Source organism: Typopeltis vanoorti, chromosome 21, assembly GCF_054136105.1.
Source record: "Typopeltis vanoorti isolate ZY-2024b chromosome 21, IOZ_Tvanoo_1.0, whole genome shotgun sequence".
NCBI lineage: Eukaryota > Metazoa > Arthropoda > Arachnida > Uropygi > Thelyphonidae > Typopeltis > Typopeltis vanoorti.
The window spans coordinates 65,585,833-65,611,194 of record NC_143569.1 but is presented as its reverse complement, the minus strand read 5'-3'; the positions used below and the strand labels follow the sequence as shown (position 1 = coordinate 65,611,194).

The 25,362-nt window shown below is 35.0% G+C and overlaps 1 protein-coding gene across 1 annotated transcript in view; it reads right to left on the bottom strand.

Annotated features, from left to right (window-relative positions):
- The window catches only part of LOC150094928 (transmembrane protein 209), a 293,574-nt gene that overhangs the window by 81,351 nt on the left and 186,861 nt on the right, over positions 1-25,362 (bottom strand). The window contains exons 12-13 of the mRNA XM_090411152.1: positions 9,128-9,253; positions 8,792-8,889 (exon numbers count right to left, since the gene is read on the bottom strand). Of these exons, the coding sequence (XP_090267278.1) occupies positions 8,792-8,889; positions 9,128-9,253 (224 nt within the window). The remainder of the gene's footprint in view (positions 1-8,791; positions 8,890-9,127; positions 9,254-25,362) is intronic.

Here is a 25,362-nt window from a genome sequence, read left to right as displayed (position 1 = left end):
GAGAAAGAAATAGCTCCTTTCTTAATCGTGCGCAAAATTAATTTCCACGAATGCCCCTTGTCCTGTCCCAACAGTCCACACCTTTTCAGAAATTTATAGGTCACATCATACCCTTTTTCTCCTGTTTGCAGTACACATCCTCTCGATCTGTTATCACAATCTACATCCAATAATTTGTTTATAACTCTTCTTTGCACTGTCTCCACAGCTTCTTCATCCCCTCAAAATTCAGGTGACCAAAGAGACAAATTTACTTCCTTATATGACAGTATTCAATTTCAGCACCACATTATTAATTGAGTTTTATTTGAAATTTTTGCTATGTGACTTCGGAACACAACTTCCTATCTACCATAACTCCAAGGTCCCTGTGCTCATCAGTTTCTTGAAGCAGAATCTGTACAATAATATACCAGTGGAAATCTCATCCCATCAAAGTGCATTACTTTACACTTACTAACATTGAAATGACAGCCATTAACATTCCTGGGATATCCCACAACAACTGAATAGTCACATCTGGCATATTTCATTACCCACATTCAATGTTCTGATGCCTGTTTCTCAGTTACCTACTTATACAATTCAACACTTTACACTTCAATCCCATATCTATAACTCGTGCAATGGCTTTTCACGTGGTATGTAATCAAATGCTTTAGCAAAGTCTAATAGCATCATAGCGTATCCAATCCCTTTAATTCAGCCATAACACTATAAAATATGAGCAAACTGCTCATTCAAGTATACTTGTGTGCCAACTGATTTTTTTGTGAGTTCTTACCAACTACTCTAAAATCTTCAACACCACTCCCTCCAAAGATAGTGATAGGTTAATAGTTAGACATATCAGTTTTTGGACCAACCTTTACAAAGTAACTATTATACATCTTTTCATCTACTCCAATTGTTGAATAATCATTCAGGTTATGCAATAGCTCTAGAACCTCTTTTCATACATTTCTATTTCTTCTCCATTCATCTTGATAGTACTGTGTATCATGTCACATGCGTGCACACGCACGCACACACACACACCAAATTGATAGATTGTGGCAAAGTGAGCACTCATACAAAATCACAAAGAGTACCATGTGCATTCAATAAAGTTAACTATTAATGTACACATATGCCACAGTAATTAACTTTTTAATAATATGCAAATATTTCATCTTAAGTATCATAAGACATCATCAGTACAGTTATAAACAACAATAGGAATTATATTATAAAAAAAAAGTGTGCATGCTTACATTGGAATCTCTCTGTGTGTACAAAAGGACTAAATACTATTGGGCTGTAATTAAATTAAAAAACTGATAAATTTATTTTATAGTTGAGGATAACAATTCCCCAAACTTTTGGGATAGTGTGACAGTCATTACGGTTAGGATTGGGTTTGTGCCGTAAGGCTTCAGCATTTTCTTTATGCAAATGCTCATATATGGATCGATGTAGTAGCTTGTTTATAACTGTACTGATGATGTCTTATGATACTTAAGACGAAATATTTACATATTAAAAAGTTAATTACCGTGGCATGTGTGTGAATTTACAGTTATGAATACTTCACAGGTTTCTCTTTCTCTCTCTCTCTATATATATATGTAGAAAGTTTTTTACCTTGGGCATAAAATATGTTAAAGATACCAAGAAATTTTATGCTTGGTTTTAATCCTTTTCCCAAGTAAGCAAAACAAAGTTTTGCACGTGAAATATATTCACATCTCAGCTACTTGTATATAGAGGCTAATGACTTCATATCACTTGCCTTAGTATGTATCCCATAATGCAAAGCACACACACACCCTTTTCAGGCATGTATAATGCAATGCATAATGGGAAGGGCCACTATCCAGACCAGTTTTGACCTTTATTGTGGTCTCTTTGGTGGGAGCCAGACTCCCCCCCGCATCTCTCCACACACACACACACATATATATATATATAGAGAGAGAGAGAGAGATAGACTTTAAGTATAATGATAAAATTCTTTTGGGCTGACTTTAGCCTGCACAGTGAATTTCTTTTGATATCCCAATTTTTCTTTTCTCTTCACACAATACCAGTAAGTTTTCTATCCTGTGTTTTACTGTATTTGATAATCCCTCTCATCCTTATTCTCACAAGATTCCTTCCACATCATCTTATGGAACTCTTGCTTAATCAGGTTGCACATTCTTCAAATTCTAAGGACACATTCAGGTACTGCCCCATTTAAGTATCTTTTCAAAGCTTTCCAAGCAATACTGATATCGTTCCATTCAGTACCTGAACTCCTGAGTGAAAATTTTCAGTTTTGTAGTTCAGCATATAACCTTTTCTAACTGAAACATTCCTATACTTTGCTTCTTCCTAAGTTAGTACGCATGATTATTGTCACCAGCTGGTGGCAAAACAGCCACATCCATAAACACTCATGTTCATAGAAACCACATCACGTTACATAAATAGTTTTTAGCAATTAATTTTAGAATAAGATTACACTGGGTTTTTTTGACCGATAAATTTAATGATAAATTATGCCAACAAGTTTCACCAACTGGGTTGTTTGGCTTCTTCAGGGCATACAAACGGTAAAGACAACTCATAGTCACTAGTACATAGAACAAATGTATAAAATATAACAAAATGAAAAAGACGCATAACGTCATACTCATGGAGCATGTTTCATTAGTTACTGTTGTGTGTGCCTGCTCTGTAGCTTGCAGAGAAATTAAATTCAGGAAAGAGCAATCTTATTAGGGTTTTCCATATGTCAGACAGGATCATTCCTTGATTTCTGTTTAGGCTGCTTTCAGAATGGAGAACCACCATGGCTTCTTTGAAATTGTGACACCAGAAATTTTCTTCTACATAAGGCATGGAACTTTTCCCATTCAATGGTATGGCTTATGTTGAAGAAGTGGAGGGCTAATCTGGAACTATCTATTCTGTTGCTTTTAACATCCCCTACGTGTTCCTTTTTTTTTATCTCAAGACTTCTTGATGTCTGATCTATGTAGCTTAGACCACAATAGGAACGTTGTATACTCCAGCGTATTTGAAGAAGGCATTGCTGTCTTTTGGTGACTTTAATATGTTTCGGATCATCTTGATCGGTTTGAAGAGTGTGGCAATTTTTTGTGACACTGTTCCTGCATAAGGGATGGGAATTGAGGATTTATATTGAGTTTTGGCAGATTGTTGTTGTGTGGGGTTGCTATGAAGAATCTTTTTAATTAAATTTCTTGGATAGCCGTTGTTTACCATGGTCGGTGATATGAATTAATTCGTTCTGGAGGTCTTTTTCATCTGATAGATGTTCACAACAGTTTTTAGCAGTTAAATGGTCATTTTCATTGGTTTATTATTAGATATGTTTGTATTGAATCATCTATACAATATATACATGAAAATACAAGGTAAACTATTATTTATTAAATATACTGCCATATATTTCAGTCTGAAATTAACAGACTATCATCAGGTAGAATGCAAACAATTGATTTATTTGAAATAGAATGAGCCAGATGATGTTAAATCGCCAACAGTGTTATACTTTCACTGGTATTTTTGATAAGGACAGGCAGTCATCATTCCGATTCAAGTTAGGGCAGTGAAGCAAGGCCTCAGCACTCTCCGTAAATAGACATTACAATTTATACTGACATCTATGTAGAAATCATGTTTCAGACCAAAGAATATTGCGGTCTGCCTCTATTTTGTGTTGAGCTAATCCAGACTAATCAGATTTTTTGTGGAAAATATATGATTGATGTTCTTGTATTTTTTTTTTTTCTTTATTGAGCATCCAGTTTGTCCAAAGTAGGAAATATGGCAGTCACATGGAACTTGGTATACACTTGGAAGAGACATAGGTGAGCATTTATCTTCAGAAGAGGGGAAATATGTTGAGAGTTTATTAATAGGAATATAAGTCACTATTAAATCATATTCCTTCAGAATTCTTGAAATCGGTTCTGAAATGCCAGAGATGTATGGGATTGGAACCTGACGTATTGATTCCTTGTTGTTTGGGTTAGATTTGGAGGTGTCAAACAGATGTGTAGTCCTTTTGGAGAAGCCATTTAATTTCATATACTGTTTGATAGCTGAGAGTTCTTCCTGTAAATGATGGGGAGTTGAACAATTAATCTTAACTCATTGAATTAAACACTTTGATTTCTGTCTTTTGAGAAGGATAATGTGCAGATTGTTGATGTCCAGTGAAAGTGGGTTTTCTATAAACTTATGTTATTAAATTGCCTGATGGTTAGCAGATGAGAAGAATGTCTAAAAATGATAATTTCTTATCTCAATTTCCATAGTGAATTTGATATGAGGATGTAAAGTATTTATATTAGCTAAAAACATTGGTAAGGTATCTATATTGTGAGGCCACACCATAAAAATATCAACTATATATCTAATCCAAATTGAAGGGTCTGGGTGTATAGATGAAAAACGGATGTCTTCTAAATGCTCTAAATAAAAGTTAGCTAAAGCAGGGGAGAGTGGACTTCCCATATCAGTTCCTTCTACTTGGTTGTAGAATTTTTGACAAATGAAGTATCTAGAATGCATCACAAATTCTAACAGTTTTACTATATCTTGTGGGAATATTTATTCTTAAAACTAGAATTGCATCATCCATCATTTCAATGGGTAATAGTTGTAATGTAATAGTTGCTGATATTGTGTCAGAATTTTATGCTATAAACAGACAGCAAGAGTTGGCATTTTTTTACATTTTCATGCTGAGATTGCTATGATTATTTGACAAATAATTAGCAATTTGATTATCTGCAGTTAACATCTCACAAAAAAATTATGATTCAAGCTTTGAATAGAGAAGGCTATTCTTCTCATGAAATAGCTAAAAAGGTGTTCTGTATACTATGGTATGGCTGCTGTCAAAAGTGAAGGAAACTGGATCTTCTGAAAGGAAGAAGGGGATATGAAGAAAGCCACTGTCTACACCATGCCAATATCAAGTTTACAGTGGCTCTGCCTCAAAAATTGCAGTGCATCATCCAGAGCAATGAAATAGGAATGGGAAGAACAAACAGGAGTTGTAGCAAGCTCTGCAACTATGAGAAGACTCATTCAACAGGAACTGTTGAATGAGTTAAATCATTAAAAGAAATCCTTGTTAATAAAAAAAAATGAGATTGGGTTGGTTAAATTGGTGCAAAGAACATGCTAAATGGACCCCTGATCAGCGGTTTTCCTGACAAGAAAAAGTTTAACCTGCAGGGCACCGATGGCAGATGGACAGTTCGAAGACGATCAGGGGAAAAATTCAAACCCGATGGTCAGGGTAGAAATTCTCAGCTAGTCAGATGATCTGGGGGCTGCATATCACATCATGGGGTTAGTCACTTGCATTTCACAAAAGGTTCAGTGAATGCACAAGCCTACCAGAGACCACTTTATCATAATGACGAACTACATCTTTCAGGAAGAGTCTGTCCCTTGTCATAGGGCAAAAAGTATAAGTAATGCTATTATAACCCTAAAATGTAGCATACGAACAGGAAATTGATTCTGTAAATGCTCCGCTGATGCCAAACTGTAATAAAAGAAAGAGGAGGACCACGAAGTACTAAACAGCAAAAAGTGAATTTTTAGCTTTGAATTTTAGTAAAACTGTGTAGTTAAACACAGTTTTACTAAAAGTTTGATATTGGTATTTATTTTTTTCCAGTGAAAATATCACTGTCCACTCCATTTGCAAATTTGTTGTCATTTGCTAATTATGTCATACCTTGTAATAAATAGAGCCAAATATTAATCATAATTAAAAATGTTACATTACCTTCTTCATTATTTGTAAAATCATTGTGATTATTGTGTTATTATCCCTTTTCAAATTTAATTTAAAAAAAAAAAAAAAAAACATGGTTACAGCAGGCGATGCGGTTTCTATGAATAATATGTTCCAAGTCTATCCAAGTGTAGACCATCCCTCTTATACAATTTTTGATTGAATTATATAATTCAATCCATTGATTGAATTATAGCTCCTTCTGATGCTATGATCCTAATTCATTTTAATAATTCTAATTAAGGTAAGCTTCTAATTGAAAACAATAAAACTAATTCAATAACATACTTTTTGACTCTGAGCCCCTTCTTTAACATGCTGTTTGAGAACGTTGTCTTGCAACAGCTCAAAAAATTCTCTTCATTCTCATCATGGAGTTTTTTTTTCCTTTCTGCTATCCAATCAATGTTCAGATAATTTAAGTCATTCATAATGATTACTTGTTTAGTACCTGTCAGCATAATTTGGCAATACATTTCATCATCCCAGCCAACTGAACCACAGCCTCAAACTCACTGTTACATGCCATATTGCTATTATTGATTTTATGAGTTTCTATCTAAGTGAAACTCAGATATCATCTAACATCATTAGTAATATTCCTCCCTTTATTACACCTGAATGTCAGAATCAGGTTCCACTAATGGGAGAAGCTTAGGCTACAACATATTCATCAAGGCAACAAACTGAAAACTGCTGTTCCTGATATCTGTGTATAAAATAAGTTATTCCTCGCTTTTTTTTTATATAGTTACATGTGTAGTCTGCTTGGCTTAGATGGGTAACGTTTTTCTTTCCCGTTCTCAAACTCAAACACATACACACACTCAAAAAGTCCAAAACTCAAAAGGTACAGGTCCACTAATTCACCCAATTCATGACTATGCTCATTGACACATATTATTATCATGTTTACACACCACCACTAAACTTGTACACACATTCTCACTTTCCTTCCATGAAAATTAGCTTTACTGACTCTCCAAATTAGGTTTCACTCCAATAATTTCTTCAGATTTCTGATGTCAAATCTATTCAAGTGTAGACCATCCCTCTTATACAATTTTTTTGTACAATTACATGTTATGCTTACATAAACATTTTGTTACATATCACATCATCAGAGTGGGTCTCCAGAGAACAAAAATGGGGAATCTGAACAGAAACTCACATCCAGTTCTTTTACACAGTCTGCACATTGAATCACTTGTTATCACAGCACTCCATACTCCTCCTTAAATTAATACTATCATATCTTGTAATACACTAAGAAATTTCATGCTCTCTACCAATTCTTCCAATAATTCATTCATATCCTCCTTCATACTGTATCACTACTTAAATCTTTGCTCTTGCAAGCACCACCAATTCTTTTACTCGTGGAAAGTTTCATCACCTCATTTCTAATCCAGAGAATTTTAATAACAAGATGTGATACCTTTTGGCAACTGGCATATGGAAATATGACTTCTCCATTACTTCCGCCTTAGTATCAACCACCTCTGGGTTCCCCCGAGACCTCAATAAAGGTCGAAACCGGTCTCGGTAGTGATCCTTCCCTTAATGCATAGCATTATACATGTCCGTAAGGATATGTGCTTTGCATTATGGGATACTAAGGAAAGTGATGAAAACTTAGTCCACCTTTTCCACGAGTTGCCCCAGTCCTGAAGATACTTCAGGCACAAACTTTGTTTGCTTACATTTGGTTAAAGGATTAAACCAAATATATAATTGGTAGCATAGCCAAGCGAAAAACTTCCATCAACTCACCCATATTAATTACTCATTTAGTACCCATCAGGATAATTTTGTGATGCAGTTCTTCATCTATAGCAACACTCCACCATATATTTCATCCTGTTTTAGCCTCTACTTCACACCAGATAGCCTCAAATCTGATGCTACAATTGCATCATTACCATTATTACTTTCATGAGTTTTTAACTGTTATCTTGTTTTTCTGATGTTCTATTTTTAATTGTATATAAAATTGCAAATGGGCCCTCAAGACTCTTCAAGAGTGGAGGACCCATCTGCAACCCAAGGGAAATATTCAATAAACATGTGTGGGGGGGGGGGGGAAGGAAGGTGAAAGGTTCTGATAAACACCTAAAATAAAAATGATATTAAAGCAACTGATATAACTGCAAAAGAACATACCTTAAAACATTTTACCCCCCCCCCCATGTTTCATCAAATTGTAATAATTTGTAATTTGCAATTGCAACAACAATAATAATAATACCTTTATGGTGATTACCACAAATTTTTTTGGGGAAAATAAGTTCACAACCCAACAATGAACCACAATTATGCAATTTTATTTAGAAAATCAGCATTTGATTGCAGCATTCTCCAGATCTGATGGCTCCCAACTTCTTCCTATGGTATACCTAGAGGGAAAGGTATACGTGTATGAGCCCCAGACAACACAACACAACCGAATGAGAATGTTCGTGAAGAAATTAGAGTGCTGCAGTCAGAAACATTAACAGCTGTCGTGGAACATGCTGTAGAAAGGGGCCTATCTTTGTGAAGCCAAAAACAGAAGGCATTTATGTGATGTGGTTTTTCATAACTAATCAAAAAATTCTCCAGATTCTATATTTCATTATAAAAAAATAAATAAAGTTATTAAATGTTCAAATCCTTCGTGACTTATGGGCCAACCTATAAAATGCTGCTGACAGTTTTTTAATGTTACCGAAAGTTATTTAATTTTGTTTTCAGATTAGGTCTATTATTGTAGAAACAGAAAATGACATTCTAGTAAAAATTACTTCCTGAATGTTTTAAACATTACTACAATGATGCTAAATAAGTTGCATCAAAAAGACTGATATATATATATATATACACTAGATAAGTTGTGACAAGTTGTTGACAAAATTTATACAGCTTTAAGAATTCCGAATAGACAGGACACTACTTTTTATTAATATCAAATGCCAGTATGTAAACAAATATTATAGAACTTACCATGCTGTCTGTAGGGAGATCATCACCCCAAGGTTTTGACTTATAGCTACCTCCACCATCCCATTTGAATTCACTCATACAACCTCCTTTGGCCAGATCTTAAACAAAATTAAAAAAATATATAAATAAAAAATGAACAGAAACATCTGAAATGATTTCTAAGCTAGAGTAACTTCTCTGCATGTTGGACTTATTAATAACAAAATTAAATTAAATTAAAAATTTAAAAAAGTATTTCAATAAGTAATGCACACATAAGTTCTAATGTTATAAAATGCAAATCAAGAGATTTTTTTTGTTAATTAATAAATATATGAAATAAAGCTGAAACTTCACCTCTTAATCTTTGAACTAAATATTCCTGATTTAAAGTAACATCCAAGTATGGAAGAAGAGCACTTAAGGTAGGTATGTGCTGTCCTTTGGTAAGTGCTATCTGCCTCAAGGTTGACTGGCTAACCTCTGCATAAAAAAAAAACAAAAACAAACATATATATGTATAATAAATAAATAAATAAAAATAAGTGTGTGTAACATGTTTTACATAAGTCACCCAAATATTTTGCAGTCTATGTTGGAAAATAACTGTAAATCACATATTTGTATGTATTAAGTTCAACTCCTTAAAGGTTTATCATAAATATAAAATGAGTCCCATTAATATATTCCTACTATACTAATCTCTAAAGCAAAAGAGTAAATCTCTGACAAGGAAACAAACAATATAACCTTGAACAAAATTTATCAAGACTGGAAATGATATGACAACACTATAAGAAGTACATTTTTCTTTGATTCCACACAAAATAGACATAAAACACTGATACTATAGTGATGTTATTCACTATCGCAAAAATTAAACCCAGAAGTTATCTATCTGTTATCGATCTATAGCAGGTGGTCACTATAGCAAATCTGAAAATAATAAAAAGAAATCTGGCATCACCTTTTATTCTCTTAATGGAAATAGACAAGGCCATTTTAGCCATGCTTTTGGAGGCTGAGTGGGAGTTCAATCTCCACAGGTAGCCAATTGGAGATAGATGGCCCAAGATTATCATTAATTTTAAGCAACATCTAGTGAAGATACATGGTCTCAGGGAGGTGCTGCCATTTCGTGGTTTCTAACAATATGTTACTGCCAGAAATGGTGTGGATTCTAGAGTCAATTTTATTGAGTTTCCTGAAGAAAAAACCCGCTGGTCCAAAAACCCACTAAGTTGCTCCTAGAATTGAGCTCGCTTTCAGTGATTTCTATTTTATCTCCCTATATTATAAATATTCATTTAAATTGACAGAAGCCATCACTTTTCTTTTGCTGATGTAAAAATAAAGCCTGGCTTTGTTACTTGCCGTCTGAACCAATAGAATCAACTGCTCCGGATCTTCCTTAGTTCTGCTATGAGGGTTATATCACCTGATTATCTTAAATTATTTATTTTTCTGCCATTAATCTTAATTCCAGCTGGAACTTTGTCCAAATCAGTCATTCTCATAATATATTCACTATAAATATTAAAAAGGTAAGACAACAGTATACAACCCTGCAGCACCCCTTTTTCCACCCAAACACTGTTTCTCCAAAGACTCTTGTATTTGATTATTTTTTTTTACTGAAGCTTCTTGATTGTCACAGCTCTGAATTAGATGTTCAGGTATTCCCAATGATCTCACTACAATCCACAGTCTGCTATGATCCATGCAATCAAAAGTTTGCTTATAATCAGCAAAACAGATGAGTACTTCCTTCTGAAATTCTTTTGTTCTTTCCATAATCCATTTCGTATTTACTATTTGGTCTCTAGCTCCTCTACTTCTCCTAAAGCCTGCCTGTTCTTGTGACATTTCTCTATGCACATATGGCTTCAACCTTCATTGGATCACTTTCAGCATAACTTTACTTCCATGTGAAATTAAAGATGGTTCTGTAATTATCACAATCTCTGGTATTTGATTTTTTTTTTGAAATTGGGACGAATACTGATGTTTTCCAATATCTAGGCCAGTTTCTTCCAAACTTAAACTTGTTGGCAAATTTCAGTCATTACATTCACTACTTCATCCCCAACTGGTCTCAATAATTCCACTGCCATGCCATCAGCTCCAGGAGCTTTTTCTTTTGGCAGCTGTTCCACTGCTGATATTACTTTACTTTTCATTATCATGAAAAGTAAAGTGATTCCTCAACAAATTCTCTCCTTTCAAATTCTCCTTCAATATTATTGTTTTTCTTGTACAAATCCTCTACATACGCTTTCCATCTTTTTCTTCTTCTATCAGACATTTACCCAAATTACTTTTTTGCAACTCCTAATCTAGGGACAAACTTCCCTGTATCATCATTTATTTTTCAAAACAGATCTCTATGTTTACATTATTATTAATTTCCTATCAACAATTTGTCCCCAAATTAGTCTATTACTTGTCAGCACTCTAATATTGTCATATCTTACATTTCGTTCTTTTAAGGCACTTCTGAGTAAATCAATCTTCCTAACCTTGGTCTTCTTCTAGGTCTTTTAACTTGCCATCTTGAGAAAAAATATGTGTTTTGCTAACCTTTCTTTTCCCACTTGTTTAAGTGACCATACTACCTTAGACTGGCCCTGCACATGCATTCTTGAATGCCAACAATGTCAGGTTCCATTCTAATGTCTTCATTTTTAATATGATTCTGCCACTGATGCTCTATTTATGCCTCTAATATTTTGCAGAGGCATTTTGAACCCGGTCTTGTATACTGTTACTTTAGGGTTTTGGTTAATATTTCTCTCTTATTCCTTATAAATTTATTCGACATAACAGCTTTGCTTGTGCTGTTGTTTATTTTTAAATTTAATTTGTCATCTTCACTAAGAGTTGTGCCTAAATAGATGAAATATTTTACTTGTTCTATAGGTTCTTCTATAGAAACATAAAAAACTTTAGATGCATTAAGAATTTTTATTAAGTTTTCTATCTTTCTGCCTATTTTTATAATCTTGATCTTTTTATTGCATGATTTTTATGCCAAATCTGTTACAGCTGTTATTCAATTTAGTTAAGGAATTCTAGAAACTTGCACCGAATGTGTTCAGGAGTACAACATCATTTGCATAAAGCAAACAGCTCAGTACAATCTCCGATTCCAATAGCAGGTTTAATGCCCCTTTCTTTCATAATGTGATTCATATATCATAGTTGAGTAAGCGAGGAGATAATATACACCCTTGATTTTACATCAAACTACCTTCCTGTATTTCCTTCAATTCTAACTGCTGACTTACAACTTTAATATAGACTATGTATTGCAAAACAGCACAATACATATAGACTATGTCTTGAGCTGTATAATGTTCCATTTACTCCATATATAATTGCAATGGTCTGTAAAACTTTTCGCTAGTCAATCTCCGATTCCAATAGCAGGTTTAATGCCCCTTTCTTTCATAATGTGATTCATATATCATAGTTGAGTAAGCGAGGAGATAATATACACCCTTGATTTTACATCAAACTACCTTCCTGTATTTCCTTCAATTCTAACTGCTGACTTACAACTTTAATATAGACTATGTATTGCAAAACAGCACAATACATATAGACTATGTCTTGAGCTGTATAATGTTCCATTTACTCTATATATAATTGCAATGATCTGTAAAGCTTTTCTCTAGTCACCTCATCATATGCTTTATCCAGATCCACAAAACTTAAGTATCCTTGTCATATTCTCATGATTTTCCCACACTACTGCTCATGAAGTGAAAATCTGAATTTCACAATCTCTGTTTGGAATGAACTAAGCTAGTTCTTCTCCAGGTTTCTCTTCCACACTTTTTCTCAGCCTTTTTTCAATATAAATGCATAAATATTACCTGGAACTTGCTAGAGAAATTCTTCTATAATTCTCACATTCATCTTTATTTCCTTTTTTTTTAGATGAGAACTATGAGAGCTCTACTGCAATCATCTGGAATTGAACCTTCTGACTAGGTCCTCTGAATTATGCAGTGTAGCCATTGCAAAACTCATATCTCCAAATTCGAGCATATTTGATATGTTCAACCAGATATGCTTAAATGTGCAGGTATAAACATTTCATGGTGGCTATGCTACAAAATTCATGACTGGTCAGAAGGTTAAATTTTAGATTGGGATATATTTCTCATGGTTCTCATCTATTAAAAAAAAAGGGGGAATAAAACAATGTGAGAATTCCAGAGAGCTCTACTGAGTGTTACAGGTAAGATTGCACACATATCTAAGAAGCTAAGAAAAGTAGAAAGAGAAACTCAGAAAGTACAAATTGGGTTTATGCCAAATAGATAGGGTCTTTATCAGGACCAGAAATTTACATTAAGTCATGAAGAATATCATGAATACCTGTATTTGAGTCTTGCAAATCTGTACAATGCCATTAGAAAGAATATATGGCATTCAAGTATGTGTGAGCAGAGCTAATATAAAGTAGAATATTCACTTAAATAGGGCATATCCCCATATTACGGTTAGGAAATCCAAGGATACTTGGAAGGTTATGGGTGCTTAAGTGCCTGTTAAAGCCACTGATAGATGGATATTCACTCAAATAGAATGGGAGAAGAAAGGTTAGCAAAACAGGGTGGGATACCAGATGCTGAAGCAAAGATCAAGAAGAGGAGGACCAAGATCTACACAGATTGATGCAGTTAATACTATCCTTGAAGACTGAAATGTAATATCTGACAATAATGGAGTCCTGACAAACAAGAGACTAATTTGGAGGAGAATTAGTAATAGGAAACTAATTAATGAGACCTTAATTATGTGGTACTTTCTTGAAATCCTGTACACCTCTTAGGACAATATCAGAAATATGACAATGGTGACTATTAATTGTTGTGATCTAAAAGACATTACAGATCTTTGTTTTGGACTCCTGTAATTATTTATAATTTGTTAGTTATAGTGATAAGAGAAAAGAAAAGGAACTGACATAATTCAATATGAGATGAGATGCTGTAAGTTGAACTAAACTTATTCAGTAAGAAACACAAGTATACAAGAGAGAAATTATACTTAGCAGTGTACTGCACTGTATTTATGTATATAGCATGCATGATATAATCAATGTAATCAAATTATTCTCGTAGACAGGCTTATACGTTGGTTATGCATTTCCAAATCACTTAGGGAATTGAACAACGTAGATCCGAATATAAATTAAATTATACTTTAATAAATATTTCCGATATTTCGGCAACGTCACGTTGCTATTTTCAAAAGGAACTTACAAACAGGCACGTGCATGCAGGCACTACAACACAGTAACTGAGAATGAAGATATGAAGCTATAGTTCTCCTAGAAGTCCTGATGGGAACAGTCCCAACGGCCAAGAACACTTACTTAGCCCTCTAGCGGGCTAAGTAAGTGTTCTTGGCCGTTGGGCTGAAGGTCTGCTGATGTATGCCTCCCAAATTTGGGGCAGTCGCATACAACCAAATTTGTTGAGGTTTGGAGAGTTTCTTAGGGCTGAGGCTGATTCCATAAATAGTCTTTCGAATTTGTATTTGCTACGGTGTATTACTGTAGCTTTCTTCCACCGTATTCTGTGGCGTGTATCCAGAGCATGGTCTGCAAGACCAGAATGGCTGTACTTGTGAAACCGGATGTAGTCCTTGTGTTCAGAAATTCTGATATTCGTTGTCCTGCCTGTTTGGCCAAAATATGGCAGTTTACAACTGCAAGGGACCTGGTATACACCAGGTAGGTCTAGGGGAAGTGGTTGGTCTTTGGTGGAGCGGATAAGGGATGCCAATTTTCTGTAAGGCCTGTAACAGGAGGTGAGGTCATCCATCACCATTCCCTACATCTGAGGCAACTTGGAAAAAATTACCAATATTTAAAAAAAACATGACCTCACCTCCTGTTACAGGCCTTACAGAAAATTGGCATTCCTTATCCGCTCCACCAAAGACCAACCACTTCCCCTAGACCTACCTGGTGTATACCAGGTCCCTTGCAGTTGTAAACTGTCGTACTTTGGCCAAACAGGCAGGACAGCGAATATCAGAATTTCTGAACACAAGGACTACATCCGGTTTCACAAGTACAGCCATTCTGGTCTTGCAGACCATGCGCTGGATACACGCCACAGAATACGGTGGAAGAAAGCTACAGTAATACACCGTAGCAAATACAAATTCGAAAGACTATTTATGGAATCAGCCTCAGCCCTAAGAAACTCTCCAAATCTCAACAAATTTGGTTGTATGCGACTGCCCCAAATTTGGGAGGCATACATCAGCAGACCTTCAGCCCAACGGCCAAGAACACCTACTTAGCCCGCTAGAGGGCACCATCAGGACTTCTAGGAGAACGATAGCTTCATATCTTCATTCTAAGTTACTGTGTTGTAGTGCCTGCGTGCACATGCCTGTTTGTAAGTTCCTTTTGAAAATGGCAACGTGACGTTGCCGAAATATCAGAAATATTTATTAAAGTATAATTTAATTTATATTCGGATCTATGTTGTTCAATTCCCTAAGTGATTTAGAAATAATCAAATTATTGTACTAGTTATACTCTACTTGAAAAAATGCATTCAAGAATAACTTACTATTCTTGTCTGTGAAACAAACTATAAATCAAATGTCATCATCAAATTCTTGACATATACTTTTAGGGGGTGTACAGGACCTAATAGTACTACATGAAAAGTTACATCATTACCAACTTCCTATCAATATTCCTCCAGATTAGCCTGTTATCTGTCAACATTCCAATATTATCAGATCTTGTTTCTCTCTTTTAAGACAGTTTTTACTGTATCAATCCACTTACATATTGGTCTTCCTCTGGGTCTTTTTTCTGCCATCCTGGAAAAGAACATTTGCTTAGTTAATCTTTGATCCCCCATTCTGGTTAAATGCCACACCACCTGACATTAGCTCTGCTAACAATGTCAAGTTCTTTCCTAATATCTGCACTTTTAATATGATACTGCCATTGATGGCATCTGTTCAGTCTCCCAATCTTTCAAGACTCTCATATCTGTGGTCTCCAGTTTCTGATCAAGCGTTTTATTTCTAATCCATACATGGTTTGAACACTGACATATATTTCCCCATTATTAATTTCCCATTGTCATATATACAGATAGTTTAGTGTTGTGACTGATCTCTCTCTTTCTCTTAGTCAATATAAATTCATTCAGTTGACTTCCTACTATACCAGCTTTGCTAATTCTGTAAAGTCTATTTCCAAATTTAATTCTCCATCTTCACTAAAAATTGCGCCTAAATAGCTGAAATGTTTTACTTGTTCTATATATGCAGTTGATGTTTTCAATGTTTCTGCATATTTTCATTGTCTTTTCAATGCTGATTTTCACACCAAATTTATTACAGCAATTATTCAACTTAGTCAGGGAATCTTGCAGATTGGTCCTGGATTTATTTAGGAGTATATCATCATCTGCATAAAATAAAGAACCGAGATTAACATCTCTAATTTTGATATCAGGTTTAATGCACCTTTCCTTCATAATGTGATCCATATACCGTATTTTCCGGTGTATAGGACGCTCCTATGTATAAGATGCACCCAAGAAATTTAGTACAATTTTCTGGAAAAAACCTAAAGTGTTGAAATGGCATTTTTCTTGCACCCATTTCAAAACTTCGGTCTCTAGTTCTGGCCACTTCGCAATTTTTCCACGTTCGCACGCTTTTCTTTATGCAAATTGTACAAAATCTCCTTCTGACCACGCCAAATTCTAATCATTTTTTCTGTAGGTGGAGGTCCAAAATGTCTTTAAGCTTCTCTATTCCCGTGTTCTTCTACATATTTTACAACCTGCAATTTGTAACTTGAAGTATATGAATGTCGCCTGTTTATTTCCATCACTAAAATCTATGGGGAAATATCAAACTGAACACAAAATATCTCAACACGTCAACTCAATACTGATAAACATCAGTAACTGATTACTCGGATAAGATATTATGAAACTTGAATAGGGGCCCCCCGTTCTTAGCCAACGACATGCTAGAAGTCAGGTGAAGGTCATGCATCAATTTGATTGCATCATTAACCGCCTACAAAGATCTTGGAACATAAAAGGGAATGCGTATGACTTTGAAAAAAGGAAACAATCTTTATCTTCATTATATAAGACGCACCCCATTTTTAAGATGAATTTTTAAGGTAAAAAAGTGCATCTTATACACTGGAAAATACGGTAAATGATAAATAACAGTGGAGATAATGTACATCCTTGTCGCACACCTCACCATCTTCCTGTACCTCACCAGACATATAGAAACAATTTTGGAAAATTTGAAGAAAAGGGCAAAGAAAATAATAATGGCAAATATTTACTGGATTTCTGCTAAGGATACAGACTAACACCATGTTTCAACTTAAAGATGTGCACAAATTTACATGGGGAGAAGACAAGAAGCGCCTCATTGACTACATCATTGTTGATAATGATATCATAACACTGGTTCAGGATACGAGAGAGTACAGAGGATGGATTCAAAATTGGAAGTGATCATTACCTGGTACTAAATAGGATAAGGGTCCACGCAGTTAGCCTAGTGGCTATGTGCTTCGCAACCATATGCCTGGGGGAAGGTGTGTCCCAGGTTCGATTCCCGTCTATGATGTGAAGAGGAGCTTAAGGATCTTCCTCAGCCACAGCCAAGTTAGCTGGTCTTGGGCATGGACAGCAGGGTTTTTCTCAGTTTATCTGGGGTTTTTTATCCCACAAGCAGGCAAAGTGGCCCCATGAACGCACATGGATTACAGCCATAAATATCACCCTTAGGGGATGCAGCAGAGGAGTGGCGAACCGGCTGCATTAATATACCAGTAACCCCTCATTAGGAGGAGACTCCTAAGGGACAGATGAGAAGGAATAGGATAGGAAGTAGGATAAAAATGGATATCACATTGAAAAGAACATAAATTAAAGATACCAAGAAATTATATACTTGGTTTAATCCTTTATCCAAGTGTAAGCACACAAAGTTTGCGCCTGAAGTATTTTCAGGACTGGGGCAACTCGTGGTAAAGGTGGTATATGACTTCACATCACCTGCCTTAGTATCTCATTATGCAAAGCACATCTCCTTGCAGACATGGAGGGTGGTCTGAAAAGTTCTCGGCCTAACAATGAAAAAACAAATTTATAATTTCAAAATTATTTTTAGTTTTTGACAAAATCTCCCTTAAAACTAATACATTTATTCCAGCGATGCTCCAGCCTGTAGTGGTTCTCAGTAAGATCTGCAAAATACTCCTCTGCAGCTGCAATCACTTCTTGATTCGAAGAAAAATGCTGACCAGCAAGGAAAAGTTTTAGTTTTGGGAAGAAATAGAATTCAGAGGGAGCCAAATTTGGGAAATAGGGTGGATGTTCCAACAATTCATAGTGCAGATCCCTTAATTTTCCCATTGCCAAAACACCTTTATGGGCAGGTGCATTGTCCTGATGAAAGATGATTTTTTTATTCTGCAAAACAGGTCTTTTCTCACAAATTTTTTCGTCTAGTCTGGTTAAAAGATCGGAATAATATTCCCAAAACATCGATGCCATGACTTTTCCTGCTGATGATGGAACCGACTTTGTCTTCTTTGGCACTGAACAACTGGCTTCTGTCCACTGTTTTGACTGTTGTTTGGATTCTGGTGTGTGTAATGATGGATCCAAGTCTCATCCATAGTAGTAAATCGATGCATAAAATCAGTTTTATTCTTGTTAAAACGCTCCAAGCACTGTTCAGAGATTTTTATGCGAGTGTGTTTTTGATCTGCTGTGAGCAAGTGCAGCACCCATCTTGTGCAAAGCTTTTTCATTCCCGTGTGGGGACACCTGTAACCCCCTATCGGGTGCGTCCCCTGGTGGTGGATCAGGGAATACTCCTCATAGTTTACTATGACGGGTAGGAGGGAAAAAAAATACCTCCCGCAGACCAACAGGATAGCACTTCTCTCATAGGTCAGTCTGGGGCCTCGAAGGTGGCAGCCCCACCACCAGACTCGGGTGCTGAAGGCTAATCCCCTACACAACTTAAAATTTCACTCATTAAAGGAAATAACAAAGAGATAGCCAAATGCCTAAACAGTTAACGACAAAGCGAGGAAAAAGATACGAGATACGGAACATGGAATATTAAAAGTCTACATGGAAAAGAAAACAAATTAATAAATGAATTTAAAAAATCAAGATTGGATCTGCTAGCAGTCACAGAAACGAAAAAGAAATGTTAAGGTTGCCAGAAAATGAAAGATGGATATATACTTTCTATTCAGGGGTAAACCCAAGAGAATGGGGAAAACAAGGGGTAGCTTGCATAATTAAACCAGATCTCAAAGAATATATTACTAAATGGCAACTAATAAATGAAAGGTGTTGACAATCACTATAGATTTTAAATCAGATAACCAAGTATTCACTGTAATTGTTGCATATGGCCCAAATGATAATGCTAATAAAGAAATTAAAGATGAATTCTTCGAACTCTTACAAAAAACAATTGAAGTAGTTCAAGGGCATATCCTACTACTAGGACACCTTAATGGCCGGGTAGGGAATCAAGTAGATGAGGAAACAAAACAAGTGTTGGGATCACAAGGAGAAATAACCCGGAATAATAATGGAGAAAGAATAATAAATATTTGCCTTACAAATAATTTAGTAAGCGAATACTATGTTCAAACATAAAGAAATCCATAAGTTTACCAGGGAAGAGCCCAGTAAAAATTAAAAATCTATAATTGACTATGCCACCATAAGCAGATTGTACTGGAAATATACAAAAAATGCAAGATTCTATAGAGGTCTGGAAATAGGCAGTGACCACTACTTATTAGTATTGGAAACAATCCATAAAATAAAAGTTGAAAAATGTAGAAAAAGTAGCAAGGAAATAAATGTTAAGATAAAGAACTACAAACTAAAGAAAGAAGAAACAGCCACTGAGTATAAAAGTAAAATAGAAGAGAAGAAGAAAGAAGTAGAAACAGAGATATATGAAGATCAAGATGTAGAAAGCCTATGGTACAGGTTCAAAACACTTCTAGAAACAAACAAACAAAGAAATTTGCGGTGTATCAATTAAATAATAAACAGAAGAAACATAAAACACCCTGGTGGACTGAAGAACTAAAAGAAGAAATTAAAAAGAAAAAGCAATTGTGGAAGAGATATATAACATCAAAGCTGCAGGTTGATAGAGAACTATACCACAACCAAAGAAATAAAGTTAAAACCTTAGTGAAAGAAGAGAAAAGAAAATGCTGGGAAGACCAGACATACTTTAGAATAAAAATTTAAAGGAAACCAAAAACTCTTCTATAATGTTTTAAGAAGAAAGAGGTCAGAGAAAGAATTCCCCATAAAGTTTATCAAAAATAAGGATGGAAAGTTACTCATAAATTCCGAAGACAGCATGGAAAGATGGAAACAGTACTTCCAAGAATTATTGGACGATGCAGGATATGGAAAAAAATAGAACCCTAAGAGCAAGACATGCAAGCAAAATAGAAGATCAAAGTGAGGAAATTCATGCAAATGAACTGTTAGCAGCAATAAATAAAATAAAACTGGGCTCAGCAGCCCATGACCAAATAACACCAGAAATGGTAAAGAATTTAGAAACAAAAGCCATAAATTTTTTTTTTATACCTATTCAATGTCGTATGGAAAAAGAAAATTATTCCCAAAGACTGAGAAGTAGCAATAATAATCCCTATATTTAAGAAAGGAGACAGCCGTAAATGTGAAAACCATAGAGGAATTTTGCTTTTAAGTTTTGCGAAATTCCTCTATGGTTTTCCAGGAAATTGTATGCCCGTATTTTAGAAGAGAGGCTTAGGAACCAAATAGAGGATATACTGGACAAAATGCAATATGGCTTTTGAAAAAACAGAAGCACGCAGGACTATCTTCAGTCTTAGACAAATATCAGAGAAAACATTGGAATATGGAAAAGAACTACATGCATGTTTTATAGATTTCAAAAAGGATTTTGACCGAGTTCCCAGACACTTAATATGGCAAACATTAAAGAAAAACAAGATACAAGATAACTTAATAGCAGCCATACAAAGTCTCTACAAAAGTAACAGAAATTATGTAAGAACCTGTAATAATAGATCAAAAGAATTTGAAACAAATGTAAGAGTGAGGCAAGGCTGCATCCTCAACCCTCTTCTCTCATTATAGTAATGGATGAAATTTTAAAGACATGCCAAACAAAAACAAAAAAGTTCCACCTAGGATACAGGAAACTGAAAGAAACCAGGATTTCACACATGGCTTTTGCAGATGATGTAGTGATTCTAGCAAATACAGCTGAAGATTTGCAGTACAACATCAACATTTGGTATGAAGAAACAAAGAAAAGGAATATGACCATAAAACTAAAACAATGATCATATCTAGAAACCAACCAAAACACATAATAAAAATAGAGAATCATCAGCTGGAACAAGTCCACTTCTTTAAATACTTAAGATCATACATACAAGAAGATGGTAGACTAGACAGAAATTAACAACAGGATAACCGGGGGAACAAAGCTATTCTATTCAATGAAAGGCCCACTCCTATATAAGAAAGAAGTCACCCAGAATACCAAAATGGCAGTGTACAGTTCAGTGTTTTTACCAACATTAACATACAGTTGCGAGTCTTGGTGTTTAACAACAGGAAAGACAAATAAACTACAAACAAATGAAACGAAATATCTTAGGAAAGTGGCACAAAAAACAAGACATTGAATAAGTAATCAAACTATAAGAGACAGCCTTCAAGTTGCACCTCTGAACCAATTCATAACACAAGCCCAAATGAGGTGGTTTGGACAGCTTAATTGAATGGAAGAAGGAAGAACAGCAAAACACAGTATACGAAAGCCAGAAAATAGGAAAAAGAAACATAGGCAGACCCAGGAAAGGTTGGGAAAAGGAAATTAAAGACAAATTGGAAAAGAAGGGAATTAACTGGAAAGAAGCAAAACAACAAGGCTTGGAAAGGACGGCATGGAAATCTCTTCGGCAAAATTTCGACTTAAAAGCACAAGAGATCATAGACGATGACGAAGAAGAAGAATTCTTCATGCAAAATATATCTTACACATTCTTTTGAAATGCCTATAGTCTCAGCAATTTCACAAACCTTGACTCGCTGGTCATCCAATACCATATCATGCACTTGATCAATGATTTGTGGTGTTGTTACACTTTTTGGACATCCTTCACATGGATCATCTTCAAGGCTGGTACGGCCACGTTTAAACTTGGCAGCACATTTCTTAATTGTCGAAAATGAAGGTGAAGAGTGGCCATAAACTTTTATGAACTTCGAATGAATTTCTTTTGGTGTTAAACCTTCTTTTACAAAGAATTTTATAACCACACAATATTCAATTTTATCCATTTTGAGGGATACAGACAACACTTTTGCTTCAGACAGCTGTATAAAACAAACTACTTGATAGAATGACTTGCAATTTCAGACTACCATCGTATAATGCTATGCATTATGGGAAGGGTCACTACCCAAAGGTGATACTGAGGTTGAAGTAACAGAAGTCATATTTTCCTATACCAGTTGCCAAAAGGTGTCACACCTTATTATTAAATTACTCTTGATTAGAGAAAGATTGTTAGAAGTTTGTAAGAAATTTTTAAAAAGAATTAAAGTTGAGCAGCTTTTACAGGTAAATTATAGACTCAAGTATGCAAACATTATCAAAGAAAGTTTGAATTAATTCGAAAACAAGAATCAAACCTTTGAGTCTAAGTGGCAAACTTTGAAGAAGACTGATTGATTCAGCTAGGGAGATATGTGGTGAAGTAGTCTGAAAGGATAGACACCATGACAGACACAAGAAATTAAAGAAGCAGTCCTGAAAAAGAATGAAGCATAGCAAAAGTTCTTTGCAAATAAGTTGACAGATGTGCTAAAAGAATACAGAGAAAAAAGGTAAGTGACTAAGCTATGTGTAAAAGTAACTAAACAAAAGTCATGAGAAGACTGCTTAAGAGTATGGAAAATAAATGTCAAGAAGGTGACAAAATATTCTGGAGGCTATTGAAGAAGCATAGAAATGGAGGAAAGAAGTACTGAAAAATGAATCAAAGATGATAAAGGTGACATGAAAACTGAAGATAAGGATATCCTAGATGTCTGGAGTAATTACTTTGAAAGACTGCTAAATGAACCAAGGAGTGATAAAACAGTACCAGGAAATTTTCAAGAGTACAAATCAATATTTGAAAAATGTGGAAAGGCAGCTGGAGTAGATGATATTCAACCAGAAATGTTTAAATATGGAGGTATAAAAGTTTTGCAGCCACTATGCTGGATAATTCAGAGGGCCTGGACAGAAAGTCAAATTCCCAATGATTGGAGTAGAGCTCTCATAGTACCTATCTATAAAAAAGGGAATATAGCTGAATGTGAGAATTACTGAGAAATTTCTCTGCTGAGTGTTCCAGGTAAGATCTATGCAAGTATACATGAGAAAAGGTAGAGAAGGATTGTGGAAGAGAAGCTTAGTAAAGAACAAGCTGGATTCAGGCCAAATAGAGGCTGTCATGATCAGATTTTCACGTTTTGTAGATCTGGAAAAGGCATGGCAAGGTACCAAGAGAAAAGCCATTCAAAACACTACAGTTATATGGTGTCCATGGAGCATTATATCAAGCAACATTTGGTCTTTATTTGAATTGTAAGTCATATGACAAGGTGCCAAGAGAGAAGCTATTCCAAATGCTACAGTTATATGGTGTAAATGGGGCATTATATGAAGCAATACTTAGTCTTTATTTGAGTTGTAAGCCAGCAGTCAGAATTGAAGGAAGTTCAGGAAGATGGTTTGATGTTAAATCTGGTGTCAGATAAGGATGCACATTATCCCCCCCTCTGTTATTCATTATCTACATGGATCACATTATGAAGGAAAGTGGTATTAAACCTGATATCAAAACTGGAAATGTTAATTTCAGCTCATACTTTATGAGGATAATATTATACTTCTAAATAAATCCGGTACAAGTCTGCAAGATTCCCTGATGAAATTGAATAACTGTTGTAACCAATTTGGTATGAAGGTCAACAATAACAAGACAAAGTCAATGAAAATAGGCAGAAGCAATGAAAATATCAACTGCATTGTGAATGGAGAACCTATAGAACTAAAACACTTCAGTTACTTAGGCACAATTTTTAGTGAAGATGGTAAATTAAATATGGAAATAGACAACAGAATCAACAAAGCTGGTGTGGTAGGAAGTCAACTGAATAAATTTATAGGGAATAAGAGAGAAATTAGTCAAAACACTAAATTAACTGTATACAAGATAGTGTTCAAGCCAATTTTAACTTATGGATCTGAGAGCTGGGTTAAAAATAAAACACTTGCTGAAAGACTAGAGACCGATATGAGAGTCCTGAGAAAGATTAGGGGTAATTATGAGACATTTTCTTTGGATTTTATTGGACCATGATTCTTTATAAATATATGTATATAATCGTCTATCAGTGTCGCCACTACCAGTTTTGGTGAAACTGGTAGACGATTACATACATATATTTATAAAGAATCATGGTCCAATAAAATCCAAAGAAAATGTCTCATATTTAGTATAAAAGGATCAAATATTAACAGTCAAAAAAAGATTAGGGGTGTGAACAGATGGCATCAATAGCAATATCATATTAAAAACAAGGACTATTAGGAAAGAACTTGACATTGTTAGCAGAGCTAATCTCAGGTAGTATGGTCACTTAAACAGAATGAGAGAGGAAAGATTAGCAAAACAAGCAGGAAAAAGACCCAGAGGAAGACCAAGATGTATGTGGATGACACAATAAAAAGTGCCTTAGAAGACAGAAATATAAGATCTGATAATGTTGGAATCTTGACAGGTAACAGATTGATTTTGAGGAAAATTGTAGATAGGAAATTAGTGGTGAAGTAAGTTTTTCATGTAGTACCATCGTATCCTGTATATTCTTCAGGGTACATGTCAGGAATTTGATGATGATGATGTTGATGACCCTTGAAAAAGAACTTTCAGCATAATAGGATGGCTGTTGTAAGTTGTGTGTGTCATAAGTTGAGGACTGACTGCATATTCATGAGAGTGCATTCAAATAAATGAAAAGTAATACTTCACAGAGAAAAATCTGAATATTAAAATTGAGCTATTAAGACTCAATTTCTAATACAATTAGCTGTTAAAGACATACTTACACTACCGGTAGCCCATAACTGCCAATCTTTCATTCAGCAACTCACTGAAGTATTACTATAATCAATCAAGTGCCAAAGCTTACTGACAAGTTATAAAAAAACAGTTTAATCACAGCCATATTAGCAGCTAGAGAAGGGAATAACTGTTTTTATACAGAGGTTGGGGGGGGGGAGGAATGTAACTGTTGTAACATCTACATAGATATGCCTATTTCAATGAATTAAGTTAAAATTTCCTTTTCTCAGGAGAAAAACTTTTTTTACAGCATATATTAGTTGAAACCAAAAGAAATAAAATGAAGACAAATTATATACTTGTTCAAATTTATTTTTCC